The sequence below is a fragment of the Hemitrygon akajei genome, chromosome 6, assembly GCF_048418815.1.
Source record: "Hemitrygon akajei chromosome 6, sHemAka1.3, whole genome shotgun sequence".
Taxonomy (NCBI): domain Eukaryota; kingdom Metazoa; phylum Chordata; class Chondrichthyes; order Myliobatiformes; family Dasyatidae; genus Hemitrygon; species Hemitrygon akajei.
In genome coordinates this window covers 139655811-139675701 of record NC_133129.1, presented here as the reverse complement: position 1 = coordinate 139675701, position 19891 = coordinate 139655811, and the positions used below count along the sequence as shown (strand labels likewise).

At 40.1% G+C, this 19891-nt stretch overlaps 1 protein-coding gene across 2 annotated transcripts in view; it reads right to left on the bottom strand.

Moving 5' to 3' along the window:
- Nucleotides 1-3425: 3425 nt before the first annotated feature.
- Nucleotides 3426-19891, bottom strand: part of LOC140729534 (uncharacterized) — a 39802-nt gene continuing 23336 nt past the window's right edge. For both annotated transcript variants that reach the window (XM_073049374.1, XM_073049375.1), the window contains 3 exons: nucleotides 13299-13398; nucleotides 9590-9746; nucleotides 3426-3814 (listed from right to left, as the gene is read on the bottom strand). In XM_073049374.1, coding sequence (XP_072905475.1) covers nucleotides 3675-3814; nucleotides 9590-9746; nucleotides 13299-13398 — 397 coding nt within the window. In that variant the 3' untranslated portion in view covers nucleotides 3426-3674. The remainder of the gene's footprint in view (nucleotides 3815-9589; nucleotides 9747-13298; nucleotides 13399-19891) is intronic.

Below are 19891 nucleotides of genomic sequence, written 5' to 3'. Positions count from 1 at the left end.
TTAACTTTGTTTTAAAGAGTTGTAGCAGTGGAAATGTTAAGAGGAATAGATTCAAAGCGCAATAGGTATTGGTGTGATTGTAATTGTGTTGGGAGCCATGTATATATCTTAATTTATATTATAGCATCTGCGGTCAGTGTTTCCAATGTAGTTCTCTGACCAGCTTGAAACTGTAAAGCTGTGCTATTCACTGTATAGCTGAACAGGAATCTTGATCCCATTGATAATTTATAATCTATACTAATAGTAAGGGTGAACTTATTTGAGAATACTATAAACTAACAAGAAATAATCTTTAGCTTACGATATTAATGGTAAGTAGATTTTGCCGCATTGAACATGTTTGTCTGAGGTAATTCTAAATGCACTATTTATTATATAAAAAAATTGAAATCTCTTTAATTTGAAAACTCCCATCATTTAAAAGAGAATAAGTTTGTGATGGATTGAAAATGTTCTTTCTCAAAGGACAATGCTATGTCTAAATAGTAGCACTGTTTTTACATTGCACAAATAGTTTTCACTTGGCACAAGATGTCCTTGTTGGTTCATTAGAGTGAGACCTGACATTTCAGCTCCAATCCTTTGGGCGTAACTGTACCTGATGTTCAACAAGGCATAGGCATTCTCATCCAGAAGGCATCTTAACCTAGAATTGCCAAAAGCAACTTTTTTTTAACATGTTGTGTTGCTTCTGTTCTGACTGGGAAACACCTTATGTCCTGGAACAGTTCCACTGATTGTATTGACCAAGTATTATTTTCAAGAGTTGGATAACTTCGGCAATGAATTCGACCACCTTGAAATCTTCTGTTTTGGCAATGCCACTACAGTGATGAAAGAATCTGGACTGGTAAGATCTATTTTTTCAATATACTACTGGGACAAAACATCAAACTGTTAACATTCCTTTGACTTTAAACCATTTTAAAGCCCTCTCTGCTTTCAGTCCCACCAGAAAAGGGGCATTGTGCCGTAGTAGTTGAGAAATACATGCATCAGTGCAGTGGGTCTGATCTGGAGCTTACAAAGATTATAAAACCCTGAGATTAAGAATGTTTTTAAAGGATGTGAATCTAAGGTAAAGTTCTTATTTACGTGTTTATTTCTGGTGTTCCTAGATGTTGAGGAGTAAAGTTTTGATATAGCCACAGTTAACAAACTGAAGAGCTTGCATGGCAGTGAAAGTTGGAGGCTGGTCTGGGGATGTAGCGGGACTTTACCTGGCTCATTGTGCCTTTACGTTCTAACAACTTCAGCACAATAGCTTAAAGTATTCATTCTTAAGTGATATATTGTTCAATCTCATTGGAGTTTGCAGGCCTAATAGGTGCACGGTAGAGGATGGGACCTGGCTCAAATACCAATAAAACTACTGTTCCAGAAATTTCCAAATATCCTATTCAAAAGTCAGGTTGTCCAGTCCCAAACTATGCTGTAGAGTTGTGGTCAATTGCATCCCTAAATATAAATGGGTGTTTTTACCAGATTAGCTGTTGCAGTTAAAATGGGGGGAGAAAGTGTTTTAATGTCATATGTATTTTTCATGGAAAATAATTTTTTGCTTCAAAACTCATACTTGACAGTTAATCTGTCTGGAAATTGTACTCCAGCTTTCCATTGTGTTGGAAGTGCCCCAGCTTTCATTCTTGGTCTGCTAAATTTACTAACCTTAATTGGGCTGGGCATTTAGAGAGCTCAGTGTTAATTCAAAGGGGATAAAGCTCAGTCAGGGTTCCTACTCTTACTTTCTGTTGATGTACAGTACTTCCCTCACAAGATAAGCATGTCAGTATTTAAATTGGGAAAAATCATCCATGCCTAGGTGCAAACACTTGCTGATGCTTAATTAGTTTGAAATGATGGGGAAAATGAGGGTGTACTTGCTTTTTATTTGGCAATTATAAGCGACTGATCCTTACAGGTGTTGGCACTCTCAGAAGATTGGGGTGCAGGCCATTGAATCGACTTTTGCCCAGTGCGGTCATGTCAAGTGGAAGTCAAGTGGAACTCTATTAAAGTTAACGTTATGGGGGAGTTGATGATTTGGAGGTATAGTCCTGATTGGTGGAATATTGGATGCTGATTTGCAATAATTTATGTCAACAAGTGTTTATGATTATGGTTGTAGTTATATTTGACATTTGAGCAACTAGGGGGTCCAAGCTAATTAACCATACAAAATACTTCCACATGTATAACTCCTAGCAAAATGTCCCAAGACTGCTTGCAGGGGTGTCGTACAAAACAGAAATGGGCCATTTTGTCCACCACATTCTCCACAATTCCTCTCAAAACCTTTGTCACCCCTTCTGATTGTATAACCATGTACAGAGATGTTGAGAGGAATCTGTGGAAGGATTGAAAGTAAAGACAAGAATTTTAAGACCCAAGTGTGAGCCAGTGTAGCTCAAAGATGATGAATGTATGTTTTCTACATGTTAGGACATGATAGAGAAGTTTACCTGCTGTCAGGTTCTCGACACTAGAAAAAGATAACTTGGGTTTGGAGACTTAGGAGTGGGAAAAAAAAGCTTGTATGCAGGGGAGCTGAAGCAGTTGAGTTGGGCAATATTAGGGAAGTGAAAATAAGCAGGTCTTGTCCCAGTACGGAATAGTAGTCCAAAGCTTTATTATGGCTGTAATGTTTAAGCTGCCTGATTCAGTTTTGGACATTTGCCAAGAGGAGAAATGGATAGAAGATGTTTGACCATCCAGTACTAGAAGTTTGACAAGGTATCTGACAATTTAAAGTTGGTAGAGAGATCAAGACAGAGGCAGAACTGGACGTTACCAATGTATGAATACCGCTGTTTTCGAATAATGGCAGCAAGTATAGACTCACAGGGGGTTACAACAGGTAACAGCACGGTGCCAAAGCTGGGAATTTTGTGACCACCTGTGGATTGATAGGAACCAAGCAACTGAAGTTCCACCTGATGAGTCAACAGTAGAGGAGCAGTGTTGTGTGGTCAGCCATGGCAGAGAACATTGATGAGAGATTGTCATTTGTAACTTTGATCAGAGCCTTTTCATACGAGAGGAATGAGAGAAAATCCGATTGAGGGGATGTTAAGAAGAAATTTTAGGCAAAGAAAATTAATTTGAGAGGCTGAAATATGTTCAAGAACTTTGGAAAGGAAAGAGATTAGAGATGGAACTGATGGGATCAGTAGTTTTAAGAAGTGATGGCAACTTTAATATAGAGATTGGCTTGGTACTTGAACAGTGTGGAAGACAGTATGGTGTTTATGGGAGTAAAAGAGCAAGAGATGGGAGAGAAATGAAAAGAAGGCAAGCATGGAGAGGCTAGAAATTCTCATTCCATATGAACACATAACAAAAAGCAGAAGAACTAACTCTAATTCTTATAAAGTTAGAGGCAGGATTTAAGAGCAGTGGCTCAACCCAGTATTCAATTCAGGTACTTTAAAAATAATTTTAATCAATGTGAATAAAATAGCATGAATATTGCAGAAGTGGTTGTGAGTGAACGGAATTCAATTTCAGAAAACAATTACTCGATCTATTCCAACCCACAGAGAGAGAGCCACACACAATTCTGAAATCTACAAGTGTAGGGTGTGAGGCATCTAACTAACAGCAGAGGGAGCTGTAAGAGGAAAAATCCAAAGAGCAGAACCACATTAGATGTCCAGAAAGGAACTTGTTTATCAGAATCGTCTGGATCGAGTTGATCTAGTATTGCCTTTGTAGTATAGTCCCACAAAAGATCTCTTCAACAGGATCAAAACAATATAGATCACAGTGCCTCCTAATGCGAGTCCAACTGTAATGACAGCGTAGTTAGCACCTTGGATGAAAAAGGAAAGAGTATTTAAATCCTAAGATGTTACACAACTACAACAGGTTAGCTTTGCAGCATTCTGTTTTTACATCAGAGACATTAACTTTTGAGGGGGAATGGCAATAACTTTCAGATTTACTGCCTGGTGGTTTCAGGATGGAGACTGACGGCAACAGGTAGTTAATAATATTTAAACAATGTAAGCCACTTCTTAAAAACTGAAATTCTTATCTATTGCCTTGATATTTTAAAAGACACAATAGAAAGGTTAGAGAAAACACAGGACACAAAACAAAAAATGCTGGAAAACTTTGGTCAGACAGCATTTGTGAGAAGAGAAACAGTTAACATTTCAAGTCTGAAACCCTTTGTTCTAAGTGAGAGAGAAAACACTTAGCCTTGGTAGTGAAAAGGTGGTGAGGGAAGGCAGAGGATGGGCAATGTTTGTCAATTGCTAATGTTGTAGAATGGTCTATTGCAAAATGCAAGTTAAACCACATTATACAAATCAGAAAGGAAGTTTTGTTTGGTTAAGGGTTATGGGATGAAAGTGGGAAAATGGAGATAAGAGCAAAATAAATCAACCATGATCGAATACTGCAGCAGACTCCATGGCCTAACTCTGCTGCTCTATATCATGTGATGTTTTGAAAATAAGGTGTGGCAAGCAAAACATAGACAGTGCTGATGTAACCAGACAAAGAGTGACTTGTCTAAAATTGGAGAATTCAATATAGGGTTCTGCAGGCTGCAAATGTGCCCGGAAGGAAGATAAGACCCAGTTTCCCAAGCTTCCTTTGGGAAGTCAGAGGAATAGGGAAAACTGGGAGTGAGATGTTGAATTAAAGTAGCTGGCAACTGGAAGGTCATGCTTACACCTGTGAACTGAGAGGATAGACTGCAAACACGCAATCTGTGTTTGGCTCTTCTGTGTAGAGGAGGTCACAACATGAATACAAAATACAGTACACTATATTGGAAGAAGTGCAAATGATTTGTTACCATACCTGGAAAAGCTCTGTCCTGCCAGATCATGGGAATAGAAAAGGTGAAAGAACCTCTTTGTGGTTGTGTGGGAATGTGCCTTGTGGCAGGAAGTGGGTGACAGGGATGGAAAAGTAGACCAGACCAGAGAATCATGAAGGGAGAGATCTCTTTAAAATGTTGAAAGGGGAGGGCAATGTGTGTCGGGTGATGGAGTTAGCAGAAATTGCAAAGGAGGATCCATTGAATGCAGAGAGGTAAGGGCCTGGCAGTCTCTAAATTTTTCATTATCTTTTCCTTATCCAGTTTTGGATTTGACTTAAGTCATTTATTTTTAAAAATTGTTATAGAAACTTAATGTCTGCAAACTGGGTCACAAGTTATCCCCCTATCACAAATTAGTCACCCGCAAATCCTATTCAAGTGTAACGGATGAGGGCTAAGTTAATGTAAATTCTGCAAAATAGATTAATACTTGTTAGGCATGTATTAAAATTAGGCCAAAGTCATTTTAATTACAACTTGCATCTTTAGGGTTTCCCTGTGAATTCCTTTTTGCAGCATTCGCTATTACGAGCAGAATTCACCCAACTGATCAAGCATCTTTAACGGAGCATTCATAGACTGGTGACATTTTGTCAATTAACTGACATGAATAAACAAAGGCTGCCTCTTGCTGAGTGTACCACCTGTGAGTCTTCCAGAGATTAATGCCAGCTATCTTCTATTTTCCTGAATGAGTTTCCTATGTACACCCAGGGAGAAAAGATGATGTATTGAATCATTCTCTACAGAATAAATACGGTGCCTTTAAAAATATTCACCCCCTTGGAAGTTTCCATGTCTTACTGTTTTACATCATTGAATCACAGTGGACTTAACTTGGCTTTTTTGACACTGATCTACAGGAAAAGACTTCTGTTTCAAAGTGATAATGGATCTCTACAAAGTGATCTAAATAAACTACAAATATAAAACATAAAATAATTGATTGCAAAAGTATTCACCCCTTTCAAATCAGTATTTAGCAGATGCACCTATAGCAGCAATTACAGCCTTCAGTCTGTGTGGATAGGTCTCTATCAGCTTTGCCATCTGGACACTGCAACTTTTACCCATTCTTCTTTACAAAACTGCTCAAGCTCTGTCAGATTGCATGGAGATCATGAGAAAACAGCCCTTTTCAAGTCCAGCCACAATTTTCAATTCGATTGAGATCTGCACTCTGACTTGGGCACTTCAGGACATTAACTTTCAGGTTTTTAAGCCATTGCTGTGTAGCTTGGGATTATTGTCTTGCTGGAAAACAAATCTTCTCCTAAGTCACAGTTCTCTTGCAGACTGCGTCAGAATTTCCTCCAGGATTTCAAGGTATTTTGTTACATTCATTTTACCCTCTGCCTTCACAAACTTTCCAGAGCCTGCTGCACTAAAGCATCCCCACAACATGATGCAGCCACCATGCTTCACGGTGTTTTTGATGTGCGGTGTTTGGCTTATTGCCAAACATGGCGTTTAATCTGATATCTGATAACCAAAAAGCTCAATTTTGGTTTCATCAGACCACAGAACCTTTTTCCAGCTGACTTCGGTCTCCCACATGCCTTCTAGCAAACTAGCTGAGATTTCATGTGAGGTTTTTTTTTTCAATAGTGGCTTTCTTTTTGCCAATCTCCCATAAAGCTGCGACTGGTGAAGCACCTGGGCAACAGTTGTTGTATGTGCAGTCTCTCCCATCTCAGCCACTGAAGCTTGTAACTCCTCCAGAGTTGTCATGGGTCTCTTGGTGGCCTCCCTCACAAGTCCCCTTTTTTGCACGGTCACTCAGTTTTTGATGACATCCTGCTCTAGCAGATTTACAGCTGTGCCATATTCTTTCCATTTCTTGATGATTGACTTAACTGTACTCCAAGGAATATTCAGCAACTTAGAATTTTTTTTATATCCACCTCCCGTCTTGTGCTTTTCAATAATCTTTTCACGGAGTTGCTTGGAGTGTTCTTTTGTCTTCATGGTGTAGTTTTTGCCAGGATACTGACTCACCAGCAGTTGGACCTTCCAGATACAGGTGAATTTTTACTATAATCAATTGAAACACCATGACTGCACACGGTGATCTCCATTTAACTAGTTATGTGACTTCTAAAACCAATTGACTGCACCAGTGATGATTTGGTGTGTTATAGAAAGGGTGTGAGTTCTTATAGAATCAATTATTTTATGTTTTTTAATTGCGATCACTTGGTAGAGTTTTCACTTTGACATGAAAGAGTCTCTGTTGATCATTGTCAAAAAATGCCAAATTAAATAGACAATAGGTGCAGAAGTAGACCATTCGGCCCATCGAACCATTTTATCAAAATTGACAAGCCATTTTGAGATCATGGCTGATCAATTCCTATCAATACCCAGTTCCTGCCTTGTCCCCATATCCCTTGATTCCCCTATCCATAAGATACCTATCTAGCTCCTTCTTGAAAGCATCCAGAGAATTGGCCTCCACTACCTTCTGAGGCAGTGCATTCCAGACCCCCACAACTCTCTGGGAGAAGAAGTTTTTCCTTAACTCTGTCCTAAATGACCTACCCCTTATTCTCAAACCATGCCCTCTGGTACTGGACTCTCCCAGCATCTGGAACATATTTCCTGCCTCTATCTTGTCCAATCCCTTAATAATCTTATGTGTTTCAATCAGATCTCCTCTCAATCTCCTTAATTCCAGCGTGTACAAGCCCAGTCTCTCTAACCTCTCTGCGTAAGACAGTCCAGACATCCCAGGAATTAACCTCGTGAATCTATGCTGCACTTCCTCTATAGCCAGGATGTCCTTCCTTAACCCTGGAGACCAAAACTGTACACAATACTCCAGGTGTGGTCTCACCAGGGCTCTGTACAAATGCAAGAGGATTTCCTTGCTCTTGTACTCAATTCCCTTTGTAATAAAGGCCAACATTCCATTAGCCTTCTTCACTGCCTGCTGCACTTGCTCATTCACCTTCAGTGACTGATGAACAAGGACTCCGAGATCTCTTTGTATTACTCCCTTACCCAACTCTATACCGTACAGATAATAATCTGCCTTCCTGTTCTTACTCCCAAAGTGGATAACCTCACACTTATTCACATTAAACGCCATCTGCCAAGTATCTGCCCACTCACCCAGCCTATCCAAGTCACCCTGAATTCTCCTAACATCCTCATCACATGTCACACTGCCACCCAGCTTAGTATCATCAGCAAATTTGGTGATGTTATTTTCTATGCCTTCATCCAAATCGTTAACGTAAATGGTAAACAGCTGTGGTCCCAATACCGAGCCCTATGGCACCCCACTAGTCACCACCTGCCATTCCGAGAAGCACCCATTCACCGCTACCCTTTGCTTTCTATCTGCCAACCAGTTTTCTATCCATGTCAATGCCTTCCCCCCGATGCCCTGAGCTTTGATTTTACCCACCAATCTATGTGGGACCTTATCAAATGCCTTCTGAAAATCCACTGTGATTCAATATTGTAAAACAATAAAACATGAAAACTTCCAAGGCAGGTGAATACTTTTTATAGGCACTATATATGAATATAATGTTACAAATATTTAAGCAAGCCCTGCCCTGTGACTCATGGGCAAGTATACTTCCTGGTAATACTGACCTGGAAAATTTGAAGTTGACTAACCTCTAGATTAACTCGATGCACTACATCAGCTCTGTAGCCATTTCTATTTTATGTTTGGATCTTGAATCAAGTGCAAGACTGTACCTTGCTGTGATGGGTCTTCATCATTCAAATACCATGTTTAGGGAGATGAACAAATGTAGGGAAAATTGCTTGATTCAGGCTCAAATCTGAATGTTATTACACGTAAATGAGCCAATTTCACTGGGCTTTTGTGGCCCCGCTGCAGGAACAGGCAGCACATTGTGTGGTCTTGTGTAAGAAATGTCATGTTTTGCATGGCGTGGAGCCAATAGTAGGTGTGGGTTAAATCCAGCAACTTCCTCGTATCTGTTGTTCTCCAATTGCTTTTGTTAGAAAACTAACAGAACATCAGCATATGCTGCCTGTCTGGCTGGAGACTAGTGATTGCACAGAAAACACAAGATTCCTATCATGATAATCGGACTCAATTCACACACAAGGAACTGATTTGCACTGATGGCTTCTAAGAACCTTTTGCATTAAATTGGAATGCTCAACAGCATATCATTGATGCGACAAATAATTTGTAGTTAATTCTTTACATTTACTCTACAGTATCTAAATTATTTTGGTTAAGTAAAAGCACTCTGTAGGAGAACTTTGTAGGTTCAATAGCAAATTCTTCAGGATGTTAAGCATCCATCAAAAATTTTAATAATTGGTTGAAGAATTAACTTTTTTTTCCCTCTCAGCTTAAGCTGACATACCTGTTAATTGTTTCCAGCACTTTTGACCTTTGCCCAATTTCCAGCATCAGCAGTGTTTTTTTAATCTATTGATTATCTCACAATGACTGAGTGACTCCCACCAATGAGTCATAAGGAGTGGTGGGCTCCAGATCTGATCCCAATGAAAAGTTTGTTATAAACAGGGTCTGGATCAAGGGAAAGAAAACTTGTTTCTCATTGCTATTGGTAATCTATAGTGAAACCAGGATTGGGTAAGTATTGGGTATATGGAGCAGAATAGCCTTGTTTGACAGGATAGCCACCATTTTGGAGGAGAACAGTGTCCATTTCAGCAAGGTCAGTCTCTGAACCATATTCTCACAAGGGATTAATAACACTTGGGAAAAGAAATCAATATTTTAATTCTCACCAAAGTCACTCTCCTTTGTGATGTGAACTGGTCCAGCGCTGACTTGTTGCATGTTTGACTGATGGGCTTGTGAACCACTGCCAGAGCCACATCCCACTGTGCACGAGCTGGAACTGGATGTACGGGCACATAACTGGACGCTGCAAGTAACAAACACCTGAAGGAGAAAAGATACTGATTGACATTGTATTAGCACCTGATAAGAGAGACCCTAAGAGCAAGTGTTCACAGATTTGATCCCCGATTCTAGTTTTGTTTCTCTGGCAATATTATCTGATGTTCATCCCACTCTCAAAAGCAAGAGGGGAAAAACATTTTTATGTACATAGCTTCTGTAACCTTTGTTTGATGAGTCTCTATCAGTAATGTTCTTAGGAAAGGAGATCTGTCAGCTAATTACTTCCTTAGTCCAGCCAACAATTAGGATTGTACACTAAATACTCATGCAACAAGATCCCCCCTCTCTACACGCAACAGAGACTGATGAAGTTTGGCACCAGCAATATCACAGGAGCTGCCAGTCAGCGTTGTGCTCAATGTTAGACTGCATTAGCGACTGCAGCTCTGGATTTTTCTTTGGGGAAGGCTTCAGGAGTAAACCCCATGAGTGGGCATAGCAACAAGGTTTGAGATTATAGTTTTCCTTTTCCTAGATGAACTGCCAACCGCAGCTGCACAACGACTACCCGAAGGAACCGGTTTTAAGCCACTAGTAATCCACCTTTGCCACTTCTGTCAGTAGGAATGGTTGTGCTAGGCTTAGTAGCTAAGACATATGTGAAGGTCAGGAGCTGGACATTGGTTGTCAGAGACTATTTGAGACTCATGCCATTAGAAGCATGTAATAGGTAGTGGGAGCTTATCCCCACTGCCTGCCCCCACTGTGATAACCTTAAGGAACATGTACTCTGTGAATAATAAAATAAAATCTAATTCCTGGAGGATCCTTGGCAATCTTCAAGAGTTGACTCCTATTTACAGGCCAGGAGGATTGGTGGTATCGTGGGAGAGATGTGGAGAAGCAGGGTTGAACGTTGGAGGCACAGCAACACAGAACATTTCCCTGAAGAGAATTAACAAGTTTTTGTACCTGTTTCTGCTATTTTGCTAGTCTTCAGCTAGTCTAAGTCTTCCTCTTTGATTCTCCGCTAAATTAACTTCCAACAAGAATTCTACAACTCAACTAACAATGCCATTGAGTATTCTGACACAACAAAGAAGCAAATCAAATTAACCTGCTTATCTTCAGGCTATCTCTTTTTCATATGAATTGGCTGAAAGCAGAGTATAGAGATTAGTTTCAACCAAAGTCAGATTATTTTCATTTTTGAGGAACAAACATGCAGAAACCTAAATTTGACTGTATTAAATAAATGGTTTAAATATGCCACCACACTGGTCTATAAGCGGAGTTATAAACAACCTTTGTTCTTGCATCACAATGATCTATTATCATTTTAATGGTGTCATTTACAGTATTAATATGCTTTCTCATCAGTTCACAATTTTGAATGCAACCTGGGATTTGGAACAGGAAAATATACTGGTGTCACTCTCTGACACTAATACCAAACCACTGTAATGTAGACAGCGTAATTCTGAAATCAAACCAGAGCACGTGAGAGCATATGAACTAGATGCTGGAGTACACCCGTCAGCTCCCTGGACTTCCTCTGCCATTCAAAAAGATTGTGGCTGATCTTTTACTTCAGCATCACTTCCCTGCTCTAATTCCACATCCCTTGATTCCAGTAATATCGATAAAGCTATTAAACTATCTTAAATACACTCTGACTGATCTTCCATAGCATCGTAAATTGTTTCTGACATGTAGGTAGAATCAATGGGGGTGTGTGTGGGTGGACAGAATGGGTGTATATGGGGGGGAATAAAAATGTAAAAGTGTGCTTGATAAAGGCATTGTACTCAGTGGGCTGAAGGGCCGGTTCTTGTGCTCTATTACCTAAATTCAAGTATTTAAATAGTATTAAATTACATATTAAATGAATCTACAAATATGAAACTATTCGAGTGCCATAAAAATCCATCTGGCTCACTAACGCATTTCAGAATATCTGCCAAGCTAATGTGGTCTGGCCTAGACTGACTACTTAGAACATAGAATAGCACAGCACATTACAGGCCCTTCGGCCCACAATGTTGTGCCAACCCTCAAACCCTGCTTCTCATATACCCCCCCACCTTAAATTCCTCCAGATACCTGTCTAGTAGTCTCTTAAACTTCACTAGTGTATCTGCCTCCACCACAGACTCAGGCAGTGCATTCCACGCACCAACCACTCTCTGAGTAAAAAAAACCTTCCTCTAATATCCCCCTTGAACTTCCCTCCCCTTACCTTAAAGCCATGTCATCTTGTACTGAGCAGTGGTGCCCTGGGGAAGAGGTGCTGCTTGTCCACTCTGTCTATTCCTCTTAATATCTTGTACACCTCTATCATGTCTCATCCTCCTTCTCTCCAAAGAGTAAAGCCTGAGCTCCCTTAATCTCTGATCATAATGCATACTCTCTAAACCAGGCAGCACCCTGGTAAATCTCCTCTGTACCCTTTCCAATGCTTCCACATCCTTCCTATAGTGAGGTGACCAGAACTGGACACAGTACTCCAAGTGTGGCCTAACTAGAGTTTTATAGAGCTGCATCATTACATCGCGTTTCTTAAACTCTATCCCTCGACTTATGAAAGCTAACGCCCCATAAGCTTTCTTAACTACCCTATCTGTCTGTGAGGCAACTTTCAGGGATCTGTGGACATGTACCCCCAGATCCCTCTGCTCCTCCACACTACCAAGTATCCTGCCATTTACTTTGTACTCTGCCTTGGAGTTTGTCCTTCCAAAGTGTACCACCTCACACTTCTCCGGGTTGAACTCCATCTGCCACTTCTCAGCCCACTTAACTCTCAACTGCCTCCAACTTGCAGTGACGGATGGATAACAAACATGGATGGTGCTCATCCCATGAACGAATAAGGAAAAAAGTTCCAACACTTGTTCAAGCAGTAGCTAGAAACTTTTTTTTAATGATTTGAAAGAAATTGGATTGAAAAATACTGTGGCTTTGAAGGTAGATGCAGAGAGGTAAGAAAACTGTTGTGTTTGAGATTGTATAGGTGTACAATAAAGATAGAAAATGCAAGAAACATTCAGCACACCAGGAAACAAATGTGAAAAGAGAAATAGAATTAGCTTTTCAGATCCGAGACCCTTCATCGGATGAAGGTCTGGGACCTGAATCTTTAGCTCTGTGTCTCTTTCCATAGATGCTACCTGACCTACTGAGTGCATAGCATTTTCTGCTATGTGATAAGAGTTAATACAATTGATTGACATTTGGAGAACATTCACATGTACAGTAATAGAGTTAGAAAGAGCGCAGCAGGGAATCAGTGAGTTAAAGGAACATGAGTCAAATGATTGAACAAAAACAGTCTGGAACATAACTGTAATAAATATGAAATGATGCTCTGTTTATAAGTTTACGGCATTCTGATAATAGATCATTCCAACAGAAATAGACTAACTGGGAATTAAATGTGTGAATTCTTTAACTTTATATTTTTACATGAGTCTAGGTAATATATTCATTTACTGAGCCAATAAACCATTGATCCTAATTTCTAAATTCTTTTCAAACATGTTACAATACACTTTAAGTCAAGGTGAAGATGAATTTCAGTGAGTACTGTACCTGGCCGGTGCGCCACGGTAAAGAGGACAGTTTGATGGAGTACACTTTCTCTTTTTGGTTTTCGGTTTGATGTTCCTTCGCTGTGCTGTTATTTAAGCAGCTGTTGCAAACAAAATCAGAAAGAGACTGAAAAGAGAATTCTGTTCGATTCCAGCCTCTACCTGTTAGCAATACATTGATTTGACTAAGTTATAGCTGCTTTTACCCTGGATCAATCATAAAAAACCTTGAACACAGCCTAAATTCACAATAGAATTTAATAGAAGTAGGAATTAGTTATATGATTGTCATTGATTAAGTGGACTTTTGACAACTTGATTTGTTTCTCAATCACACTTATTTACCTGAGCACAAGAACAGTTCAGGCCTCGTCACCACACTGTTCTGAAACTCAGAACTGTCAGTTATTATACAGATATTGATCTCATTAAAACTGTGTGCGCTTCCTAATTTCATTTTTTTTGCATCTGCTCTGTAAATACCAATCACAATACATTTTTTCAGGTGTTAATGAATAAAATCTACACATTACTAAAAAAAAAACCTCAATTTTAGAAAATTAACTCTCCAGTCACTAGATTGTGCCCAACAAACCTTCATGTACAACTTTGTCTTGATATGCCTGGTGATCTTGGGTCCCAAGCTTGAACAAAGAGGCTGTGCAAAGAGGGGCTGGGTTCTCAAGGACGTATTCAGCACACTGTCTCTGACAACATATCATCTTAACCCTTGCTGTACCAAAAATAACATGTGGACCTCATCATATATGTAAATAACTTGGATAAAACCATCTGCAGTTTGATAAGTAAGCTTGCTGATTGACATATAGATTGTGAGGATTGTTGCCCAAGGAAACGGGAAACATCGATCAACTGGAAAGTTGGGTGGAGTGGTGGCAGATGGAATTTAATCCAGATGCATGTTAGGTAACACTGAGATGTGAGGTAACTCATCCAATACTGGCTAGGCACATGTAGTAAATAAGACCAAAAGACATAGGAGCAGAATTAGGCCATTTAGCCCATTGAGTCTGCTCTAACATTCCATCATGGCTGATTTTTTATCTCTCTCAATACCTTTCTCCAGCCTTCTCCTCATAACCTTTGATGTACTTGCTAAACAAGAACCTATCAATCTCTGCTTTAAATATATTCAATGATGGCCTCCACAGCTGTCTGTGGCAAGTAATTCTGCAGATTCACCACCTTCCAGCTAAAGAAATTCTTCCTCATCTCTGCTCTAAATGGGGGTCCATGTATTCTGAGGTTGTGTCCTCCGGTTCTAGACTCACCCACTATAAGAAGCATCCTCCATAGCTAAGCATTGCAATATTCAAAAGTTTCAATGAGATCCCCTTAATTCTTCTTCTAAACTCCACTAAGTATAAGCCCATAGTCATCAAACACTTCTCATATGTCAACAATTTCATTCCCGAATCATTCTCCTGAACCTCCTCTAAACTCTCTCCAATGCCAGCACATCTTTTCTGATATAAGGTGCCTAAAACAACTCTCAGTATTCCAAGTGTGGTCTGACCCCATTAAGCCTCAGCATTACATTCTTGCTCTTAATTTCTAGACCTTTTGAAATGAATGCTAACATTCCATTTTCATTCCTTATCATCAACTCAATCTGCAAGTGAATCTTTAGGGAATCCTGCACAAGGAACTTCATGTCCCTTTGCACCTCTGATATTTGAATTTGCTCTCTGCTTAGTAAATCCTTTATTCCTTCTAGCAAAGTGCATGACCATTCACTTCCCTGCACTATATTCCGTCTGTTACTTTGCCCATTCTTCTAATCTAAGTCCTTCTACAGACTCACTCCTTTCTCAATATTATCTGCTCCTCCACCTATCTTCGTATTGTCTGCAAACTTGGCCACAAAGCTGTCATTTCAGTCATCTATTCATTGGCATATAGTGTGAAAAGAAATGGTCCCAACACCAACACCTGTTGAACACCATGAGTCATTGGCAGCCAATCAGAAAAGGCTCCATTTATTTCCACTCTTTGCTTCCAGCCAGGCATCTTCTTTCCATGATAGTATCTTTCCTGTAATACAATGGGCTCTTGTTAAGCAGCCTTGTGCAGCACCTTGTCAAAGGTCTTCTGAAAATCCAAGTAAACAGTATCCACTGACTCCTTTGTCTATCTTTGCAACACACAAATGCTGGAGGAACTCGGCAGGTCAGGCAGCATCTATGGAAAAGAGTACACGGTTATGTTTCGTGCAGGGACCCTTGATCAGGAATTTGTTTATCCTACTTATTATTTCTTCAAAGAATTCCAACAAATTTGTCAGGCAAGATTTCCCCTTTAGAAAACCATGCTGACTTTGGCCCATTTTATCAGGTGCCTCCAAGTACCTCGAAGCTTCATCCATAATGATGGGCTCGAACATCTTCCCAACCACTGAAGTCAGGCTAATTGGCTTATAATTTCCTTTCTTCTGCATCCCTTGCTTCTTAAAGAGTATAGTGACATTTTCAATTTTCCAGTCCTCCAGAATCGTTCAAGAATCTAGTGATTCTTGAAAGGTCATTACTAATGCCTCTACAATCTCTTCAGCTACCTCTTTCAGAACCCTAGGGTGTAGTCCATGTGATCCAGTTGACTTATCTACCTTCAGACTTTAAACTTCCTAAACACCTTCTCCTTAGTAATAGCAACTACATACACTTTCTGCCTCCTGACACACACTAACTTCTGACATTCTGCTAGTGTCTTTCACAGTGAAGATTGATAACAAAATACTTTACTACTTCTTCACCATTGTTTTCCACCAATCCAATATCTACTCTTGTCTCTCTTGTACTCTTTATATAATCTGGAAAAAAAGCTTTTTGTGACCTCTTTTATATTATTGGCTAGCTTAACTGCATATTTCATCTTTTCTCATTTTTTTTGGTTCTCTTCTGATGTTATTCTTAAAACACATGCCAGTTTTCTAATCTCCTATTAATTTTTGCTCTTGTATATGCCCACCCTTTTCCTTTTACACTCTTTGAATTCCCTTGTCAGTCATGGTTGCCTCATCCTCCCTTTAGAATTCTACTTCATCTTTAGGATGTACTATTCCTGCCCCTTCTGAATTGCCCCCAGAAACACCAGCCATTGCTGTCCTGCCTTCATCCCTGCTAGTGTCTTCTTCTAATCTACTTTTGCCAACTCCTCTCTCATGCCTTTGTAATACCCTTTACTCCACTGTGATACCAATACATCTGACTTTTACCTTCTCCCTCTCAAACTGCAGGCTGAATTCCATTACATTATGATCCCTGCCTCCTAAGGGTTCCTTTATCTTAAACTCCCTAATCAAATCGGATTCATTACCCAACAGCCAGTCCTGAATTGCTTTTCCCCTAGTGGGCTCAATCACAAGCTGCTCTAAAAAGTCATCTCGAAGGCATTCTACAAATTGGAACATAGAACAGTACAGCGTTGGGACAGGCCATTCAGCCCATAATGTTATGACAAAAACAGTTAAAAAGCAAATACAAACATCCAAACACTAATCCCTTCTACCTACACCTTGTCTATATCGCTCTATCTTCCTTACATCCATGTGCTTATTCATTCTCATCATCCAGCTCCAAACTGATTTTCCCATTCTACCTGCCCATATTGCATGCCTTTTCTATCTCCCATTGTAATTTGTATCCTATATTCTGGTTATTATTCAGAGACCTGTATATAACTCTCATCAGGGTCTTTTTACAGTAGCAGTTCTTAACTCTACCCACAAGGATTCTACATCTTCTGACCCAATATCACCTCTTTCTAAAGATTTTATTTCATTTTTTACCAACAGCCACTCCACCCCTTCCACCAATGTTCCCTTGGACATAAAGCTCTCAGCTATGATCTTCTTTCAGCCATGATTCAGTGACACCACAACATTGTACTTGACAATCCCTAACTGCACTGCCAGATCATCTACCTTAATCCGTATACTGCGTGAATTCAAATATAATACTGGAGTTTATTATTAAGGATGAGATTTTGTGGTACTTGGAGGCACATGATAAAATAGGCTAAGGTCAGCATAATTTTCTAAAGGGGAAATTGTGCCTGACATATCTGTTGGGATTATTTAGGGAAATAACCAGCAGGATAGACAAAGGAGTGTCAGTGCATGCTGTTTACTTGAATTTTCAGAAGACCCTTGACAAGGTGCTGTGCATGAGGCTGCTTATCAAGGTAAGAGCCCATGGTATTACAGGAAAGGTATTAGAATGCATTGAAGACTGGCTGACAGACAGGAGCCAAGAGTAGGAATAAAGGGGGACTTTTCTGGTTGGCTGCTGGTGATTAGTGGTGTGCCAGAGGGTTGGTGTTGGGACTTCATCTTTTTACATCATATTTCAATGATTTGGATGAAGGAATTGATGGCTTGGTGGCCAGGTTTGTGGACAAAATAAAGGTAGTTGGAGGGGCAGGTAGTGTTGAGGAAGCAGGATGCCTGCAGAGGATTTAGACAGATTGGGGGGATGTGCAAAGCTGTGGCAGATGGAATATAGTGAAGGGAAGTGTATGGTCATGCTGTTTGATAGAAAAAATAAAGGTGTAGACTGTTTTGTAAATGGGGAGAAAATTCAAAAAATCAAAGATTTGGGAGTCCTTGTGCAGGATTCCCTAAATGTTGACTTGCAGGTTGAGTTGGTGGTAAGAAAGGCAAATGCAATGTTAGCATTCATTTCAAGAAGACTAGAATACAAAAACAATTTTGTAATACCAAGGGTTTATAAGGCATTGGTCAAACTGCACTTGGAGTATTGTGAGCAGTTTTGGGCCCCTTCTCTAAGAAAAGATGTGCTGGCATTGGAGAGGGTCCAGAGGAGGTTCATGAGAATAATCCCAGGATTGAAAGGGTTAACATATGAGGAGCAATTGATGGCTCTGGGCCTGTACTTGCTGGAGTTTAGATGAACAGGGGTGGGGAGAGGGTGATGTTATTGCAACCTACTGAATATTGAAAGGTCTGAATAAAGTGGATGGGGAAAGGATGTTTCCTGTAGTGGGGAAGTCTAGAACCAGAGGGCACAGCCTCAGAATTGAGGGACATCCACTTGGAACAGAAATGATGAAAAATTCCTTTAGCCAGTGGGTAGTGAATTTGTGGAATTCATTGCCACAGATGGCTGCACAGGCCAAGTCATTAAGCATATTTAAGGCTTCAGTTGATAATAATCAACAGCATCGAAGGTTACAAGGAGAAGGCAAGAGAATGGTGGTTGAGAGGGAGAATAAATCAGCCATGATGGAATGGTGGAAAAGACTCGATGGGCCAAATGGCCTAATTCTATCTTACAATACCACAAGTCCTGTATTAACTGTTCTTGATTTTGCCCCCCCCCCCCATTTTGCTCTTCAACTCATCCCACTGACTGCAATTTTGCCTTATCACCTGCCTGTCCTTCCTCACAGTCTCACTGCACAGTGCATCTACTTGTATACCAATTGCCCAATGTCAGCCCCATTACTCTAGTTTCCATCCCTCTGCCAAATTAATTTAAACTATCCCCAACTGTTCTAACAAATTTTCCCACTAGGATATCGGTCACCCTCAAATTCAAGTGTAATTGTCCTCTTTGTACAGGTCATACCTTCCCCAGAAGAGATACCAATGACCCAGAATTCTGGAACCCTGCCCCTTGCACCAAATCCTCAGCCACACATTCATCTCTCAAATCATCCCCTTCTTATTCCTTATCCTGCTCTTAAATGCCAGGGACCTTGGAAGTATTGATGTAAGGAGTGCACTTGGAATGCAAGCTCTTAGATCCATGAAAATGGTGACACAGGTGGATAGGGTGGTGATGAAGATATTGAGCTTGAATTGGAGATTATGTGTCAAGATGCTGGTTATTGCCACACTTAAGATTTTGCGTGCAGAAGAGATTCGTTAGGATGCATTAATGGAGGGTATTAATCTGAAGGGAATGTTGTTCCACAGAGTGTGGTGGATATATGGACAAAGTGCCAGTGATAGTGGTAGAGGCAGGTTGATGGATAGGTTGAAGACATTTAAGAAGTATTTGGACAGATACATAGGCGGGAGAAGTATAATGGGCCAAATGCAGGGCAGTGAAATCAGCATAGATAATCATTTCAGTTGACATGGACAATGTCCTGTTTTCATGCTGTTTGACTCCATGAATTTGTCAATCTAAGAGTGAGCATTCAGCACGTTGAACATATTCCTTTGGATGTCCACTAGAGTTTATTTTAAAATTGAATCTGCTTAACTTGTACACAAATAAGGGAATCCGTAGGGTGCAACTAGACCTGCATTCCACTAATCAAGTTCCTTTTCACTTTTCACCTCTGTTCTCCACTTCCTATGTACCTAAGGGCTTTTATTAAGGAGTTTTATGTGTATGCATGTATGCAGTGGGGAGGACAACATTGCTGAACAGCTAGTGCTCATGATTTATCACTGCAGTTTCATTCAGAATGCTTTACCAGGATTTTTGACAAAGATGATGACCTAGATTTTATCCACATGCATGGCATTATTATTAAATGAGCTTCTATTTCAGATTTTTTAAAGTTACCTTATGGCCATGGATCTCAGAATTCCTCAGGGTT